The sequence below is a fragment of the Capricornis sumatraensis genome, chromosome 21 (genome assembly GCF_032405125.1).
Source record: "Capricornis sumatraensis isolate serow.1 chromosome 21, serow.2, whole genome shotgun sequence".
Classification (NCBI taxonomy): Eukaryota; Metazoa; Chordata; class Mammalia; order Artiodactyla; family Bovidae; genus Capricornis; species Capricornis sumatraensis.
The window spans coordinates 49,456,138-49,475,211 of NC_091089.1; the positions used below are offsets into that span (position 1 = coordinate 49,456,138).

At 40.5% G+C, this 19,074-nt stretch overlaps 1 protein-coding gene across 1 annotated transcript; it reads right to left on the bottom strand.

Moving 5' to 3' along the window:
* Positions 1-613: 613 nt before the first annotated feature.
* IER3IP1 (immediate early response 3 interacting protein 1) lies at positions 614-16,011 on the bottom strand. The gene is made up of 3 exons (XM_068993603.1): positions 15,868-16,011; positions 2,656-2,757; positions 614-1,788 (listed from the first exon to the last, which is right to left on the bottom strand). Exons 1-3 carry the CDS (start codon positions 15,956-15,958, stop codon positions 1,733-1,735), a joined length of 249 nt encoding a protein of 82 aa, XP_068849704.1. The 5' UTR covers positions 15,959-16,011; the 3' UTR covers positions 614-1,732.
* Positions 16,012-19,074: the final 3,063 nt, after the last annotated feature.

A 19,074-nucleotide genomic window follows, 5' to 3' on the forward strand; every position in this document is an offset into this window, starting at 1 on the left:
TGCTACAGAATACTCTGATCCTGCCCTGCTGTGACTGCTCTCCATTGAAAGGTGAACTTGGACAGTATCTCAACATTAAATGAGTAAATAAGTGTGTTGTAACATCTACAATAAAGTGCTATCAGGCCAAGGTCTCTTCTTTCTCTTTAAAATTCTATATGGCTCATTGCCTGTGGAGAAACAGGAGTGCCCTCAGTTAACTGCTACTTCTGAATCTGTTCAACAGCTTAAATTCAAATTCATGTGTCAGATTCTTAAATTGCCTTTAAGTGCAAAATATGTTAGTTACTCCCATTAGGCAACAAATCAACTAAGGATCCCTCATCAACTTCTTTGGTTCAGCTACTCAGAGATCTTCCATCTCCAGCTCAGGCATGGCCAACAGGCATCTAATAACCTGTCCTTAAGTCATAGAATCAGAATTGTTCATGAGTTGTCCTGATATATGTCAGCAATGCTGTTAATTCATTGAAGAAAAAAGAAACTCATTAAATCTGTGTTCAATGATTTTAGAGCAAAGAACACATAGAGTAAGTATTACACACAAAATAAGATTAAGCTGACAGGTATATACTAAGGTACAGAAACAAGTGTTTGACTTGGAAATTGAATTTTATTTACAAATGTTCTCTTTTAAACACAGATGCCTTTCCACCCCTTTTAAAGCATTATTTACTAATTTCCAGAAAAACCATTTACATTGTCTTAATCTTTCTGCATAAAACGGTATTATGGGGTAAACAAATATGGGATGGTCTAAGACATAAAAACAAAACAAAAGACAATTTATCCACCATGAATGCTCTAGTGACTGACAGAATGAAGAATCACCAATCACACCCCTTAATGTGCTACTCCAATAAACGTGATAATTTGGGGAGGTAAATGCTTAACAATAAAGTCTTCTTACATAGTGTGGTTTAATGGTGATTGTTTAGGATTGCTCTTACAGGCTACTATTTATGCTGATTTTAAAAAATAAGTCATCATTGTTAAAAAGGGCATAGACTTTTCTATACAGATTTTTCTTTAACCTTTGGAAATATGTGGATACTGATCTGGTCTCATCATTCAGGCCAATTAATAAAATAACAAATGCATGAATCAAACTTAAAATGAAACTTAAAAACACAATCAACATGTGACTATCCAACTTAAGAAAATTAGAACTCTCCCAGAAATCAGAGTATTGCTCCTCAATAGTTACTATGGATTTGAATTTTTCATAGCGGAGACAGTATACAGACAGAATACTTAACCAATGAGTTCAAAATAAAACAATCCAGATTACCTAACATTTTATATTTTTAAAATCCTTTAAATTTTATCTAGGAGGATAATCGTTCTCACATCATAACTAAGTTACAAGAACTTTGAAAAAAAATTCATCCCTGAGAAGTCAAAGAGAGGAATCTCTAAAAACACAGAAGTGACAGTCCTGCACCCTTTTAACAGTCTTTTCCGTAGCATGAACTTTTATCAGCAGTCAGCAATCAAATGTTATTCCAATCCTCGATAGTTATGGCCTCTGATGATCTGATCTTTTTACAATAAAACTGTAAGTGCAACATTTTAAAAAATCAGATAAATAGGGACTCTGGTTTTATTGTAAGGTTTACATTTTTGTCAAGTCCAAGGAGAACCAGCTAAGATATGTATACTTCAATAAAGACTGAAGTAATAACTTCTGCCAGCAGGTTGTCTTCGGAGTCTCCATTTCCCCCATTGATCTTCACCCAAATAGTAAAAGTAATACAATTGCAATTGAGTTTACTATTATCAATGGCACTGCAAAGAAAAAACATTTAATTATTAAACAAATCAGAAAAAAACTAAGTCATAGTTACTAGCATCAGGAAGGTAGAAATACAGAATGTCATCAGAATCACATTGCAAATCCTTATCACATAGCAACATTCAAACATGCATTGGATCATAAAATCCAAAACTTATTTGAAAGAGGGCTTGTGTGACTGGGATAAGGGTCACACTGGCACAACTAGATCAATACAAAGTAATCTGGGGATAGTGCTGGAGCAGCTCCGGGAACACAAGCAACCTGGACCCGGGCAGGAGTAGACCCACAGGGTCACCAGCGACATCTGACATTAGAAACATAGTGCAAAGAAGATTCTGTAGCTTCATCACTAAATGAAGAATGAACTTATTTATCATTCTACCCAAAGCTGTGATGAAAGCAGCTAACAGACAGACAGAGGTAGAGGTAGTAAGAGACTAATTTTAATAGTTTCTAATAAAAGGTTTTGAACTCCCGAGTTGTTCTAAAATATTTTCTAATAAAATAACAGACATGGGGCCTGCATTTTTCTCTTGAAAGTCTTACAGGACTCTAGATAACTTTTCTACTTAGAAGCAAAAAGAACTTCTAAAAGGCAAGAACACTAATGTCTTTCAACCCCGAGAGGTGACATACAGGTAGCAAAGAAACATCACATGGCTGAGCACTCCATCTGCATCAGTTGGCTTAAACAGAGAGAAAAGGCAAGAGAGGAAAGAAACTAGTGACTTTTTAAGCGGGAAAGCCAAGTCAAACAGAAAAATGTTCCCACTAAAAATGACATTCACACTTGGAAGTTTTGCTACTTAAACCACAAAATTAAAGTGAAAGGGTGTTCTACTAGTTTTGCTTCTTACCTCTCATCACGGTTCTTACAGATCGAATAAGGTTCATTAGCTGAGATTTAATTCCTGGCTCTTCTCCGAATCCTCCAATTCCCTGGTCTGTTCCCCAGCCAACTGCATAACATAAAGATGATAAGCTGTGTTAAAATTTATTATGCACTTGCCTTGCTCCCTCATTAGTCACCTTCTAAAACATAACTCTGATTCTCTGTTAAAGACATAAAATATATCATATGATTTAAAAATTTTAGAGTATATTTTTTACTTTTGATAAGCAGCACATTTAATTTCCCTTTTAATTTTATAAAATAAACTACAGCCTAGTAAATTATTCCATGGCACTAAATTCAGTAAAGATGACTGTTGTGACAACCTAACTCTTTTCTTTCTTCTTTTTTAAACAAAACATTTTTCAGGTCAGAACTGAGAACCAAAGCATACTGTCAAGTTGAATAATACATCAGTTCAACTCAGAATTCATAAAACCCAATGTAATTATTAGTATAAAGGTGTTGTATCTAAGTTTCACTATGTGTTCACCTGGGGAAATGTTAATACAAACCTGTTCACAGCTTGGACAGGCCTTCATAGCATGCCAACAGAGGTGTATCTTTTTAACTTGATCATTCCTCCTCATTTCTCAATTTTGAGGTGAGGAATTTAGCCTACTATCTAACTCTAATCCCATTTATTTTTAGTAAATGAATCTTTTACCTTCTATCATTTTCCTGATAATATAAATCATTACTTCTTTACCTTTATTTGTTCATCTTTTTTTTATTGCCTTACACATTCTACTAGAGGCTCATACATCCTCATTTCTGCAATGTCCTTCCCTTGTCCTTATTTCAGGTCCACTTCTCATATCTCATATGACTAGGTATTTTTTTAATCTCCTATGACTACAGGGCTTAATTAATTCCTGACACGCTAACCCTTTAACCTGAAGATGGAGAAAAAGTTTTTATTTTATACGTGAAAGAACCAAGTATCAGGTAGCAAGATTTCATATCGCTTAATCAACTTTTACTTGGTTAAAATAAAGGTTAAATAATGATTGCTTTTTTGGTCACATCAATACTGAGATATGCTACGGTATAAAACTCAAGTTCACAACAGAATAGGTATGTTTTGACTCCCACTCACCCTTCAAGAGCTAGCTACCTGTGCTCACAGCCTTCCTAGTCCACAGAGGTGTTACTCGTTTCGAGCTCCCAGAGTTCAGCCTCCATCACAGTGGTTAATATCACAGCCTCTACCATCTTTGGCCAGACTCTCAATAGATGCCTCTGCAATTTCATCTCAACCTCTTTCTCCCTTAAAGGGCCAGATCTTTCTAGCTCACAATGTGTGATGATTTCCATCGTCTACTGAGTGAAGTTAGAAGCTCCTTAAATTAACATCCTAGCCCTGTATCATACCACAACCCTCCAAGTATTGCTATTCACACTCAATTCCCACTAACTGCTATACATGTTAAAGGCAGCTTTTGAATCCAGGTCTCAGTTCAGTTCAGTTGCTCAGTCGTGTCTGACTCTTTGCAACCCCATGAACCGCAGCACGCCAGGCCTCCCTGTCCATCACCAACTCCCAGAGTCCACCCAAACCCATGTCCATCAAGTTGGTGATGCCATCCAACCATCTCATCCTCTGTCGTCCCCTTCTCCTCCCGCCCTCAATCTTTCCCAGCATCAGGGTCTTTTCAAATGAGTCATTTCTTCACATCAGGTGGCCAAAGTATTGGAGTTTCAGCTTCAGCATCAGTCCTTTCAATGAATATTCAGGACTGATCTCCTTTAGGATGGGCTGGTTGGATCTCCTTGCAGTCCAAGGGACTCTCAAGAGTTTTTTCCAACACCACAGTTCAAAAGCATCAATTCTTCAGTGCTCAGCCTTCTTTATAGTCCAACTCTCACATCCATACATGACCACTGGAAAAACCATAGCCTTGATTAGATGGACCTTTGTTGGCAAAGTAATCCAGGTCCGTCTGACTTTAAAGTCAAGGCCTTTCCTAATTTCCCTCTATGTCATAATAAAACTTGTTTTACCCAAACAGTAACTACTGATTGTAAGTCATATTATAAATTCCTAGAACTAAATTTAGTCTTTCTTTACCTTTCCCTTCTCCTCCACCCCGGAGCAAGTACTTAATATATATTTGTGGAATTAAACTGAATTTATAGCAAACCAAGTTAACTTTGGATAAAGAAAGGTATAGTAAACCCTAAGATCGTTTCCAAAGAACCATGTTTCTTTATTTTTAAGATACACAAAGTGTAACACAAACCAATCATTCAGTTGTAGCTTTGAGGGAGGGAGGAAGAAATCCTCCAACATTAAATGCATACATCTCTCCAAGTGAAAAACAATCTCAAACCTGCATTTTGCTTGCTTCCTACTTCTGGATCTCTGGCAAGCAAATATATTTATGCTGTTTCTCCAACATTTACTTTTACTATATAACAAGTTATACTATAATTTCTTTCTCCCACATACTTTCTAGGTATTTTCTTTCTCTCACTTTTCTAGGTAGCTCAAATCAGTATTCTCCACTATATGGCAATTCTCTTTTTGTCATCTAAGTTCAGAGGTGTAGTACCAGCCTTTAACTACTTATAATGTGGTGAAAATTATTTCATAATCGTGTCTTGAAAAGACATAAAACGCAGAATGGCCACCACCACCAGTTGTATTATTTTCCAAACTAGATTAGTCTTGCTCATATAAACCTACTTAACAACTCTGCACAGTAAGAAAGCAGCCTGGTTCAGGTAAACATAATGGTTACTGTAAGGAAGAATGTTTCCTTGACCCTCTTAGGGTCCTTGGTTATGTCTGAAAATTAAACTGACAAAGACATTAACAGAAAAGCATACAAAGTTTATTAAGGTTTTACATGTACCTGGGAGTCTTCACAAGAAAATGAAGACCTAAAAAGTGAGCATAACAGGAAACTTTTCTATGTTTTAGACAATGGAATAAATTTGTGAAGAATTAACAAGAAAAGGCATTTGGGCTATGGGTAACATAATAAAGTAATACAGTCTGTCTGGCCCTCAGTTCCCTGTCTCTGGTGCTAAGAATGTCTCTCTTCCTTCTGGTATGGGGAGGATACCTTTCACATGAGAAACTTATCTCCTGCTTTCAGGAAAGAAGGGGCAGTCGGGGGGAGGGTGGGGTGATTGCTCTGCTTCTGGTGTTTTCTCTAACTCCTTCACCTTAAGATGTTCAACACGCCACAGTGACTTATTTGGGAGTAGCATATCCTGAACCCTATCAATGGACACACACTTTTAACTTAGACTTCTCCCGAAATCTACTAATAAGACATTAGTGTATGTCCAACTCTTTGCGACCCCGTGGACTGTAGCTCCTCTGTCCATGGAATTTTCTAGGCAAGAAGACTGGAGTGGGTTGCCATTTCCAGGGGACTTTCCCGACCCAGGAATCCAACTCACATCTCCTGTGTCTCCTGCACTGGCAGGTGGATTCTCTTACCACTGAGCTTACAAGAGTAATAAGAAAGAAGTCTCCAGGCAAGAGAAGTTAATCCGAACAACAAAAAGATAGACAATAACTGACTTAGCAGAGAAAACGGAAACCTAAACCTCCAGGGAGCACACAATAAAAAACTGAGGCGAATCGTGCCGAGAATCCAGAAAACTTGAGAGAAACTTCAAAATGCCAGTGAGGGTGACGCAGTTTTGGAAACACAGGAGGACTAACTGAAAGTCCCCACAGGAGCAGTAAGCGCCACTCATCCCTGCCTCCCCTTCCCTAGACTGAACTGATGGGAAGAGTTTCTCTCTCTCTTAACCCCTCAGGAGACAGGTTTATTCTCAGTGGAGACTGAAGCAGGGAAGCTCCAGACCTGGGGAAATCTCGGGAAGGTGGACTGAATTAATTAAGGTCTACAAACCCAAGTGTCAGACTCCTGCCGGCTTTCCCTGCTTGTGTATCACATAAGTCTGGAACATAAGAATACTTACATTCTGCAGACAGGAAGTTGCACAATTACTCTGGAAATTGACCAGCTGCCCAGGAAGACTTCAGTTAGTGATATACAGGGGGCTTTAATGAAACGGCATATTTAACTGGGACGCCCACTGGTGAGTAAATCCCAACCATATACACAGAGCTTCCAAAGAGCCTCTCAAGGTTTACTCTTTAGAATGAACTGACAGTCAAGACGGAACGATTCTGAACATGGTAGGATAGAGTAAGCCAGAAAAGAAGGCTCTGAGGAAGAAAGAATGCAAGAAGTTCATTAAAAAAAAAAAAAAAACAACGAACATCCTTAGAGAAAAACTACTGTAGCTACAAAACTCAGAGAACAAGATGCCATGAAAAAGGGAACGTAAAAAAGGAGCACTTGTTCTTGCTCTATCAGCACAAAAAGTTCAAAAGAGGCTGACACACTAAGCTGAAGACACCTACAAGACAAGAAAAACATAAAAAAGGGGTATCAATATGTCAAAATAACTGGAGTTCCAGAAAGAGCAAAGAAAAAACAGGAAAATTTATCTAATGAGGCTGCCAAAAAGCACACAGAAAGATGTTCAACATCATTAATTATCAAGAGAAAAGGAAGTCAAAACTACAATGAGGTATTAACTGACACAGGTCAGAATGGCCATCATCAAAAAATCTACAAACAATAAATGCTGGAGAGGGTGTGAAGAAAAGGGGAGCCTCTTACACTGTTGGTGGGAATGTAAACTGATACAGTCACTACGCCACTATGGAGAACGGTATGGAGATTCCTTAAAAACTAAAAATAGAACTACCATATGATCCAGCAATCCCACTCCTAGGCATATACCCAGAGAAAAACATAATTCAAAAAGATACATGCACCCCAATGTTCAACAGCCAGGACATGGAAGCAACATCAGTGTCCATCAACAGAGGAATGGATAAAGATGACATGGTGCATATATACAACGGAATACTATTCAGCCATAAGAACAAAATAATGCCATCTGCAGCAACAAGGACGGTCCTAGAGACGGTTTGTCACACTGAGTGAAGTCAGAAAGACATATCACTATGATATCACTTATATGTGGAGTCAAAAAAAAGGGGGGGTACAAATGAACTACAAAATATAAGTACAGTCATGGATGTAGAAAACAAATTTATCATTACCAAGGGATGGGGGAGGGATAATCTGAGAAATATTAGGGTTAACATAAACATACTACTATATATAAAAAATAAGATAATAAGAACCTGCTGTATAGCACAAGGAACTCTACTCAACACTCTATAATGGCCTAATGGGAAAAGAATCTTAAAAAAAAAAAGGATGTAACTGATTCACTTTGCTGTACACCTGAAACTAACACAAACGCTATATATCAACTCTACTCCAATAAAAGCTTTTAGAAGAATTATCAATCACATATTAAGAGATGATATCCCAGAACTGAGGGATATGAGCCTTTAGGCCAAATGGGCCCAATCAGGGTACAGCCCAATGAATGAAAAGGAGACCCATAGACTGCCACATTATTGTAAAATTTCAGACCTCTAAAGATAAAAGGGCTTCCAAGGTAGTGCTAGTGGTAAAGAACCTTCCTGCTAATGCAGGAGATGTAAGAGATGGGGGTTCACCTCCTGGGTTGGGAAGATCCTCTGGAGGAGGTCACAGCAACCCACTCCAGTATTCTTGCCTGGAGAATCCCATGAACAGAGGAGCCTGGTGGGCTACAGAACATAGGGTCGCAAAGGGTCAGATATGACTGAAGTGACTGTGCACGCAAAGATAAAGAGAATACCCTAAAGGGTCTCTACCTACAAAGAGTCAGGAATCAGAATGGCATTAGACTTAACATCAATAAAGGAAATGACAAAATTAAATGGAATAATGTCCTTAGAACTTTAGAAAAAGTGGTTCCAATCTAGAATTCTACACTTGAACCACAAATCAACTAGAAGAATAAAATTATGATTTTTTTTTACTGTTCAGCTGTAATATGCATAGTCATATTAAATATGGAATACTGATATTACCAATAATTGGCTGGAGATGTGAGAGGCGGAGAAGGGAAGTATGTGTGTATTTGCGCTTACACAAGAATGACTGTGCTAAACCCTTTCACAATAGTAGGTCAATGATTTAAAACTTGAAAGAGTTGAAAATAATTGCTTTAGAAGAATAGAGGATAAAGACTGAACTCTGCAGCTTTCTTGTCCTTAGCTGGAGGGCCCAGCAGAAAACAAGTGATAAGACCAGCCAGCAGCTGTTGCTGCCAATCTCAGGAATGAACTTAAATAGAAAAAGTTACTAACTGTAAACACCACATAATGTTCTTCCCCTGCCCAGACTTCAAAAAGTCACACACAAAAGGGTAATCCATCCAGGTTCAGTCAACAATCCTCAGCTAGATATATTTTGAAGAAAAAGTATTAACTACAGTTTTGAGGCCACTGGCAAACCTCAGGTTCTTTGAGATCAGTTTCGATTTCTATGAAAGAAAATGAACATGCTTTATTTTGTGTCACCAAGTTTGCAGTGCTATCATAAATGTAAAAGTACCTAATAAACCACCCAAGAACTCTACTAATGTAAGTTTGAAAAAATTACCTTGATCAAAAAGAGTACTGCTGAAGTGAATGATCTAGTATACTTAGACTAATCTCTCCTGGTTCAATATAATTCCCAATTCAACACAATAATTTCCATTTAACCCTTGACGAAATTAAACAAATGCTTTTCAGTAATATATATTTAAATAGAAACATACATCTATAGAGTTTCTTCAATGTTTTATAAACTGCCACGCTCATCTATGTCTATCATATGGAAGGCCTAAGGAATACCTTGTTCATTTCTCTGTGGTGGTGGTTTAGTTGCTGAGCCATGTCTGACTCGACGCCCCATGCACTGTAGCCTCACAGACTGCTCTGAATACTGGAGTGGGTTGTCATTTCCTTCTCCAGGGGGATTTTCTGACTCAGGGATTGAACCTGTGTCTCCCGTACTACAGGCAGATTTTTTACCGCTAAGCCACCAGAGAAGCCCTCATTTCTCTGTACACTGATGCAAATCTGACTTACTGGTTTTTTGTTTTTTAATATTTACTTATTTAGCTGCATTAGGTCTTGGCTGCAGCACATGGAATCTTTAGCCCAGGGACTGAACCCAGGCCCCCTGCATTGGGAGCATGGCATCTTAGCCACTGGACCACCAGGGGAGTCTCCTGACTGACTGTTAAGATCTACCTCCTTTAGGAATTTCTCTATTATTTAGGCTCACACAACTCTCACTGGGGGGTTTTCATAGATGTTCTTTATCAGATTGTTTCTCGAATGTTTTATCATGAAAGGGTATGCTAAGTCGCTTCAGTTGTGTCTGACTCTGTGTGGCCCCATAGACGGCAGCCCACCAGGCTCCCCCGTCCCTGGGATTCTCCAGGCAAGAACACTGGAGTGGGTTGCCATTTCCTTCTCCAATGCCTGAAAGTGAAAAGTGAAAGTGAAGTTGCTCAGTCATGTCCGACTCTTAGCGACCCCATGGACTGCAGCCCACCAGGCTCCTCCATCCATGGGACCCTCCAGGCAAGAGTACTGGAGTGGGTTGCCATTTCCTTCTCCATGAAAGGGTATGGGGTTTTGTCAAATTTTTTTCTGCATCTGTTATAACCATGTGATTTTTATTTTACTAATATGATGAATCAAATTGATTTTAAAAGGTTAAATCAACCCTACACTCCTGGGGTAAATCCCACCTGGTTTCGTTTGCCAGTGTTCTGCACAGAATTTTCATGTTTATATTCATCAGAGATACTGGTCTGGGGTTTCTTTTCTTGTGCTGTGTCTGGTTTTCATACCAGGTTAATATGGGCCTCAAGGCATGAGTTGGGATGTCCTCTCTCCTCTCTATTTTGGTATTAAGTTTTCTTTAAATGTTTGACAGAGTCCAGCAATGAAGCCTGGGTTTTCCTTTGTTGAAAGTTTTTAAACTACTAACTCAATCTCTTTACATGTTATAGGTCTAATCAGTCAGTTCTATAGTTTGTGGTCTTTCTAGAAACTTGTCCGTTTCATCTAAATCATCTAATTTGTTGGCATACAGTTGTTCACACCATTCCCTTAAAATCCTTTTCATTCTCTAAGGTAGTGATGTCTCCTTTCATCACTGACTTTAGTCATCTGAGTCGGTTTTTTCTCAGTCGAGGTAAATGTTTGCCAATTTTGTTGATCTTCTGAGAGAACTAGCTTTTAGTTTTGTTAATTCTCTTTATTGTTTTTCTGGTCTGTATTTCATTAATTTTCACTGTAATCTTTATTATTTCCTCCCCCCACCCCACCCCCAGTGGGGGAGGAGGGAGAATTGGATGTTCTCACTGAGAGACTTACTGCTCTTACTGAGCTTTAATAGATTTTCTTGGCAGAAAAAAAGTTTCTCTGTTTGTTGTATACTCTTATGACAATTCCCGGTGACTCTGAATGTTTGTTTTTTAAATAATATTCACTAGTTATAGTGGTTTCATTGAAAAGAGGGTCCAGTGGAGGTTCTCACACCAACATTTTGGAAGTGCTCTCCATTAATAATTGTATTTCCAAATAGTCTGGTTAAAAGTGGGTAGAGGACTTGAATAGATATTTTTCCAAAGACATAAAAATGGACAGCAAGTACGTGAAAATGTATTCAACATCACTATTCATCAGAGAAATGCAAGTCAAAGCCACAGTGAAATATCACCTCACACTTGTTAGAACGGCTATTACCAAAAAAACAAGAGACAATAAATGCTGGCAAGGATGTGGGAAAAAGGGAACCTTTGTGCACTGTCCACAGGAATGTAAATTTGTACAGCTGCACTATGGAAAGCAGGATGAAGGTTCCTCAAAAAATTTAAAACAGAAACACATTTAGTAATCCCATTTCTGGGTATTGATCCAAAAGAGATGAAATCATTATCTTGAAGAGATATTTTCACTCCTATGTTCACTGCAGCACTAATCACAATTGCCAGGACATGCAAACAATCTAAGTATTCACTCACAAATGAATGAATACAGAAAATGTAATGTATGTATACAGTGAAATGTTATTCAGCCACAAATAAGGAAAGCTTGACATATGTGACAACACAGATGGACCCTGAGGTCACTATGCTAACTGAAACAACTCAGAGGAAGACTACTACTGTACTCTCTCACCTGTATGTGGGATCTAAAACCACTGAACTCACAGAAAGAGACAGCAGTATGGCGGTTGCCAGGAGCCGAGTGAGGGGGAAATCAGGAGACACTGGTCAAAAGGTACTCTCAGTTACTAAATGAGCAATTTGGGGATCTAGTGTCCAGCATGGTGACCACAGTTAACACGCTGGACTGTTTACTTGAAAGCTGCTCTGAAAGTAAATGTTAAATGTTCTCACTGAAACAATACCTACAACAAAATGATAATTATGTAAGGTGAAGGATATGTTAACCAACCTTACTGTGGTAAGCATTCTGCAATATATTTGTGTACCAAATCATCACAGATATGTCTTACACAATGTTATACGTCAATTCAATCTCAAAGCTGGGGGAAAAAAAAGAATGATGTATTACATTTATAAACAGCTAATTTCCACTTAATAGCCTCAATTCTGTCTCCTGGACTGCAAAAGCTTGCTATGTATTTTTAATATGGCCCTTTCAGAAAAAAAAAAAAATTGTTTTCTTCCAGCTTTATTTTTACCTTTCCCACTTAGATCTACAACGTTCTTGCAACTGACTTTTGTGTTTAGCATGAAGCAGAGGGTCAAGATTCATTTACTTCTTTTTGAATATCCAGTTAACCCAGAATCTTTTATCGACCTTCCTATCACACTCTGCTGTTACCTTTATTAAGTGTCCATATAAATATATGTCTATATTTGGATTCTCCACTCTGCTCCATTGTTCTATTGTCCAAAAATCTTTTATTAAATTTCCTTCTCCTTAATTAGCCAGAATCAGCTTTTGCTGCTTGCAACCAAGAACCCTGACATGAATAAATAATTTCAGGACTCAATCCTTGAACCTCTCTGAGAAACAGCCTTCATTCCAACGGTTTGAAATTGCCAGCCAACACTAAAAATCCCCATGTGTAAATCCTCCCCAAACCTCCCTTCTGGGTGCCAGACCTGTATACACAAATGCCTACATGACATCTCCACTTAGAAGTCTGAAAGGTAACCCAAAATACACTAATTCCTATTCCTATTCTAGGACTTAGCTTTAAATGGTATTTCCTTAGGAACCAACACTGTCCTAATTCAACCAGGAGGTTATATTCCCATGGTTCTTACCTAGTTCTCTTCCTTCAAAGCATTTATCCTAGACTCAACTATCTGTATAATTATTTATCTGTTTTACCTCTCTGAGAACAAAGACAGTGTGTCATGCTCACTGCTACATCTTTTCACCTTGGTCACAGTGATTGGCCTATTTGTTCTAAGGAATGGAGAAAAACTTCCTGCCACCAAATCTAGGAACCTGCTTCTCCAGCTAACTTTTCCTCCTTTTTCAATAAAGAAAGTATCCCACCTCCCACGTATGCCATCTCCTCCATGTGTACCTTAGGTCCCATCTCCACCCACCTTCTCAGAATCCTTGAGCTATCAATCACCTCATTTCTCTCCTGTATCTTTTATTTTTCTCTCATTACTATTTCCTTCCTGTTAGCCGTTCTTTTTTCTAACCTTTAATTATGAAAGTTCTAAAACATATTTATCACTCAGATTTAATAACTTGATTTTTTACATCTTTTATATTGGAGTATAGTTGATTTACAACGTTGTGTAATAATTGTTGACTTGGGGGACTTCCCTCGTGGCTCAGTAGTTAAGAATCCGTCTGCCAATGCAGGAGACACAGGTTCAATCCCTGATCTGGAAACCACCCACGTGCCATGGAGCAACTAAGCCCCGGCGCCACAACTATTGCACCTGAGCTCTTGAGCCTGGGAGCCATAAGTATGGAAGCCCACACCTCTAGAGCCCATGCTTTGCAGCAGCAGAAGCCACTGCACTGAGAAGCCTGCACACCGCAACTAGAGAAAGCCCGTGCAGCACCCAGGGCCTAGCACAGCCAAAACTAAATAATTCAATGATTTTTTAAATTATTGATTTTTTTTTGGCCTTATGTGGTTCATCTTTTTCTCTGCTTGATTTCTTTAAAATTAAATTGCTGGTACTATAGTATTTCACTCCTAAACATTTCAGTATGCATCTTTATCACACTAATAAGATGTACAGTGATTCCTTAATATCATCTAGTTATCTAGTCCATACGAGAATCTTCCAAATGTTTTTTACAGTTGATGTGTGAAGTAGAAGTCAACCAAGGTCCACATGCTGCATATGAATATCTTCTTACATCTCTTCTGTCTTTTGTATATTTGTATATTTGCTTCAGTGTTCACTTTCTCCCCATGTTTTTCATGGCACTGACTTAACAAAAGAACCTGACTAGTTCTCACTGTTGCTGCTGACACCTAAAAACAAAACCACCACAAAACATATCCCCGTATCCCCTTGCAGCTACCATTTCTTCATTTCCTCCAACTTCGTGTAAAGCAGGGATGAAAACAGTACCTGTCTCACAGGGTTCCTGTAAGGGTTACACAAGTTAGTATGTGTAAAGCACTGGATACAGATTCTGGCACACAGTTAGTGTTAAGCATTAGGTATCATTATTGTTCTTATATCCATTCAACTTGTAGTATACTCACAATATCTACTTGCCCTATTTGAAATGGTGCTTTCCACATCCACTCTTCTACACTTCTGGTCTGTTCTCCATAAAGTACCCAGAAAGATCTTGCAAATAACACAAATCTGGTAACATCACTGCCCTGCTTAGGACCTTTCCAATTTTCACACCAGCTTTTTACTCCTCACTCCCTGACCCTTCACCTAATGTTTACTGATACATTTCACGTTTCCGGTTAGACATATTTCCTCCAAGATTTCAAAGACTCACAAGTTAGTATGTCCCAACACATCTCTTTTGTAACATTCTGCATACTTGTTATTGGTACTTCTTCAGTTTTTACTTAGGAGACGGCAATGGCACCCCACTCCAGTATTCTTGCCTGGAAACTCCCATGGGAGGAGGAGCCTGGTAGGCTGCGGTCCATGGGGTCGCTAAGAGTCGGACACGACTGAGCGATTTCACTTTCACTTTTCACTTTCATGCATTGGAGAAGGAAATGGCAACCCACTCCAGTGTTCTTGCCTGGAGAATCCCAGGGACGGGGGAGCCTGGTGGGCTGCCGTCTCTGGGATTGCACAGAGTCGGACACGACTGATGCGACTTAGCAGCAGCAGCAGCAGCAGCAGCAGTTTTTACTTAGAGTAACTTCCATTAGAAGGGTAAGATAACTGTTGTAACCTCAGCTCCTATTACATGGGCCTGGCACATATTTGTGCTCAATAAATCTCTCCTGAAGGAATAAATGAAACGAATCAATCTTGCTCATGGGTTTGAGTTTCAGTGATCTACACTGACATGTTCCGCACGCTGTGACAAATGATGTACCATCATGCAGTATCCTGCGGTAATGGTGCCTCAGACAGAAAAAAAGCAGCCTGCCCAAGTGGCATGGAGCTCGCTGGATTGCGAGATCCCGGTAGGCATAATTTCCGTTTTCCCTGTACGCTCAGATTCTAGGCTGGCGCATCACAGGCACCCGATAAACTGCACTGAATAAATTTTTCTTGGAATGCGCATGCCTGGATGTTGTGATAATCCCAACAGGCTTCCTTTCCTCTTATCTCCAAAGCCCAGGAACCCCTACGACTCTTCATCAGTTCCTTCTTCAAACTACCCACGCTCCAAATGAGCCACGCCCCTCCCTCTTTCACTGAAAACCCACACCTCAGATTATTGACAGTTAAAAGCAGCTATGGAAACGTGTACCAAATTCCTAGCCTAAACTAGTCGCAGGCAGTGGCGTCCCCGGCTCTACTCATCTTCCGCTTCCCGACCCCCGGGGGCTGGCACCCAGCGGGGGTCCGACCCTAACCCTAACCCTAATTGATTTTATGGAACAATCTTCACTCTCGTGAGACGAGAGTGGCTCGGCTTCCGCACCCAAAGAAGGGCCCCGAAGGGGCGAGCCCTTGGCCGCCCGTCAGTCCCTGCCCAGGTGGTCCTCTCACGCGGCCCTACTCGGGTCCGCGATCCCCAAGCTCCGCCGCCGCCCCCTCAGTCCGGCCCACCGGCCCGACTCACTGTTCTTGAGGAAACGCTCCTCGTGAAGCACGGCGATGGCATTGACGCAGAGAAGGGCCGCCTGCAGCAGCGAGTACAACGTAAAGGCCATGGCCACCCACCCGGAGGCCCAACTGATTCCTCTCCCCCGGCGGCAAGGGACGTGGCGCGGCCAGGTCCGGCGCTTCCTACGGCAGCCAGCGAGGCCCAAAACGCGCTCCTAGAAGCTCCGCCCCCCAACCCCGGCTCTGAGAAGCTCCGCCCCGTCTGGCTAAGACCCGCCCTACGCTCACCTCTGTAGGGCGTGTCTGCTGAGCTGTGTAGACCCGCGCTGTCCAATGCGGCAGCTTACCGAACATTTGAATAGTGTCTGGCCCTAACGGAAATGTTGTAAATGTAAAATACACAGAACGAAAACAGAACGTAAAATCTCCCAATAATTTAAGAATATTGATTACATGTTGAAATGTTTTGATTATATTAGGTAAATAAAATGCAAACATTAATTTTTATTGTTTATTTCTATTTTTTAATGTGGCAATGAGATTATTGATAATGACATGGGGGCTCATCCAATATTTCCACTGGACAGCGCTGTACTAGATGCTCCCAAGTGCTGTATGAGATGTTAATAAGTAATTCCTGTTTTACAGATGAAAAAGGCAAATACAAGTTTTTATAAAAATTTAACTGAAATAATATGGGTTGAGTTGCACCCCACAGGCCTCCAAGGACTGTGCTTGCCTGAGTTCAAGACCAAAGGAAAACCCAGGAGTCAGAAACAGAAATAATGATTTAATGGATGAGGGGGCAGGAGCAGGAATACTGACTGTCAAAAGCAAGGCCCTGGAGTGACACCCCAAGGTGGGCAAGATATGGCAGCAATCTTCATTCCTGGGGAATGGTGGGGTTGGTGGGTGGGGATAGGGGGATTACCAGTTACAGAGCAATTGTCTGTCACCTTGGCTGATTGGTTACCAGGGTTACCAGGGAAACCAGCAGAGGGGCATGCCCTTCACTGCTCCTTCAACAAGAACAGTCACTGGCTGGGGTTGGGGCAAGTGTGTGGGTGGGTCAGTCCTTAGTGTAGGGTGTAGGTGAAGCAGGTCCTGGTGGAGCAGGGTGTTACAGAGAGAAAGAGAACAGCCATCTTCGGTGATCTGACCTTACAACAGGTCTTAAAATTACTGGATGAGAAACATTCTCTCCTTGATCAAACTCAACCTTGGCCTATAAAAACTACAGATTCTCAACACAAATGATTTCACCCAATCCCCTATCCACATATTAAAAGACTTAGTTTCTAACAACTCAATTCATAAGAATTGACCCTTGTTATTGTTTAGTTGCTAAGTCGTGTCCAACTCTTTTGTGACCCCATGGACTGTAGCCTACCATGCTCCTCTGTCCATGGGATTTCCCAGGCAAGAATACTGGAGTGGTTGCCATTTCCTTCTTCAGGAGATCTTCCCAAACCAGGGATCAAACCTGCATCTCCTGCATTGGTAGGCATAGCCACCACGGAAATCCCTAGCACCCACCCCCCCGTAAAGTGCCTGCCTGAGAAAGTTCAAGGCTCCCCCCAAAATTTACTGTTTGTTCTAGCCCACACCTGAAAATAGGCCCCTGACCACACCTTCTTAGAGCACTTATGAAAGTGGATTTATGATTGTGAGTCCTTCCTCTGTCCCTTTGAGATATATATGTATCTCCTGTTGAAGGGTGTCTTACTCAAGGACCTGAAAGCCATTCCTTTAAAATGTAATCACCAGGACTTCCCTGGCAGTCCAGTGGTTAAGAATCCACCTGCCAGTGTAGGGCACACCAGTCGATCCCTGGTCAGGGAAGATTCCACGTGCCATGCAACAGCTAAGTCTGGACTTCACAACTACTGAGCTCCTGTGGCAAGAATCCACGCTCTGCAGCAAGCGAAGCCATCCCAATGAGAAGGCAGCACACCGAAACAAGTAGCCCCTGCTCACTGCAACTAGAGAAAGCCTGTGCACAGCAATGAGGACCCAGTGCAGCCAAAACTAACTAAATAAAGGTAAAAAAAAAAAATAAGAAGTTGACCTTTAAAAAATAAAATTAAATGAAAAATAAAATAAAATGCTATTACCAGGAACAATAGGCCCTCTGTCTCCTGGTCTCTGTATAAAGGAAGAATTCTAATTTTGATCATTTTAGCTAATAGACACAGCTGGCCTAATCAGCATTCACACTCACCGCCAGAGTTGGACACAACTGAAGTGACTTAGCACACAGCCACACATGCAAAGTAATCATTTTCCTGAACTTCTCAGTTTCCCCTTTAAAAAGGGAAAAGCAGCATATTAGGCCCAGAAAGGATTTTGGAAGCCTGTGTGTTGCAGCTGCTGGAAGAGATTCTAGCCAAAACCACGAATGATTAGTTAAACTCCCAAGAAGAAATTAAGCTTAAATGGGCCAACAAGTTAGTGCCTACAGGGAAGAAGAGATGTATCGTTTCCCACAGATATACATAAGCACTATCTCCAAAATCGGCCTTAAGTGCAAATCAGGTAGGGACAAACACAGGAAGATAAATTAAAGGGAATAAAAGAAACAACAGGATGCCAACAAATCCTCCAGTTTTTCAAGATCCACAAAGCTCTAGACACTAATGATAGAGATAGAAGGTCGTTTTTATAAGGGGAGAGTGACCACTCTGGGTTTTCTATCCTGGGCTGGGTAGCAGGAGGGGAACATGGGGGCCTTGTCTGGAAGCTTTGGTTGAGTGGTGACTCACAGTTTATTTCTTTTACTAGATTATTGGTTACTGAAGAGAGGGGAAAGAGAGATGACTGGAGATTAGGGGATGGATGAAGTGGAGGTGAGAGAAAAGCATCTCACAGTCACCCCTCTCTGTCCCCACCACTGGGTTACAACTCACATGATCTAATTCTTTTATTGTCAAAAGAATCAGGTTAACCTCTCTGGGCCTTTGTTATATCACCCATAAAATTAGGCGATTATGATCTCTAGGGCTCCTTCAGTCTCCAAAATCTCTAGATCTAGCAAAAGCAGCTTAAAATACAATATTTGTGTACAATATTTGTACCTGGTTATCTGACCACCTGACCTGCCTCTTGAGAAATCTGTATGCAGACCAGGAAGCAACAGTTAGAACTGGACATGGAACAACAGATTGGTTCCAAATAGGAAAAGGAGTACGTCAAGGCTATATATTGTCACCCTGCTTATTTAACT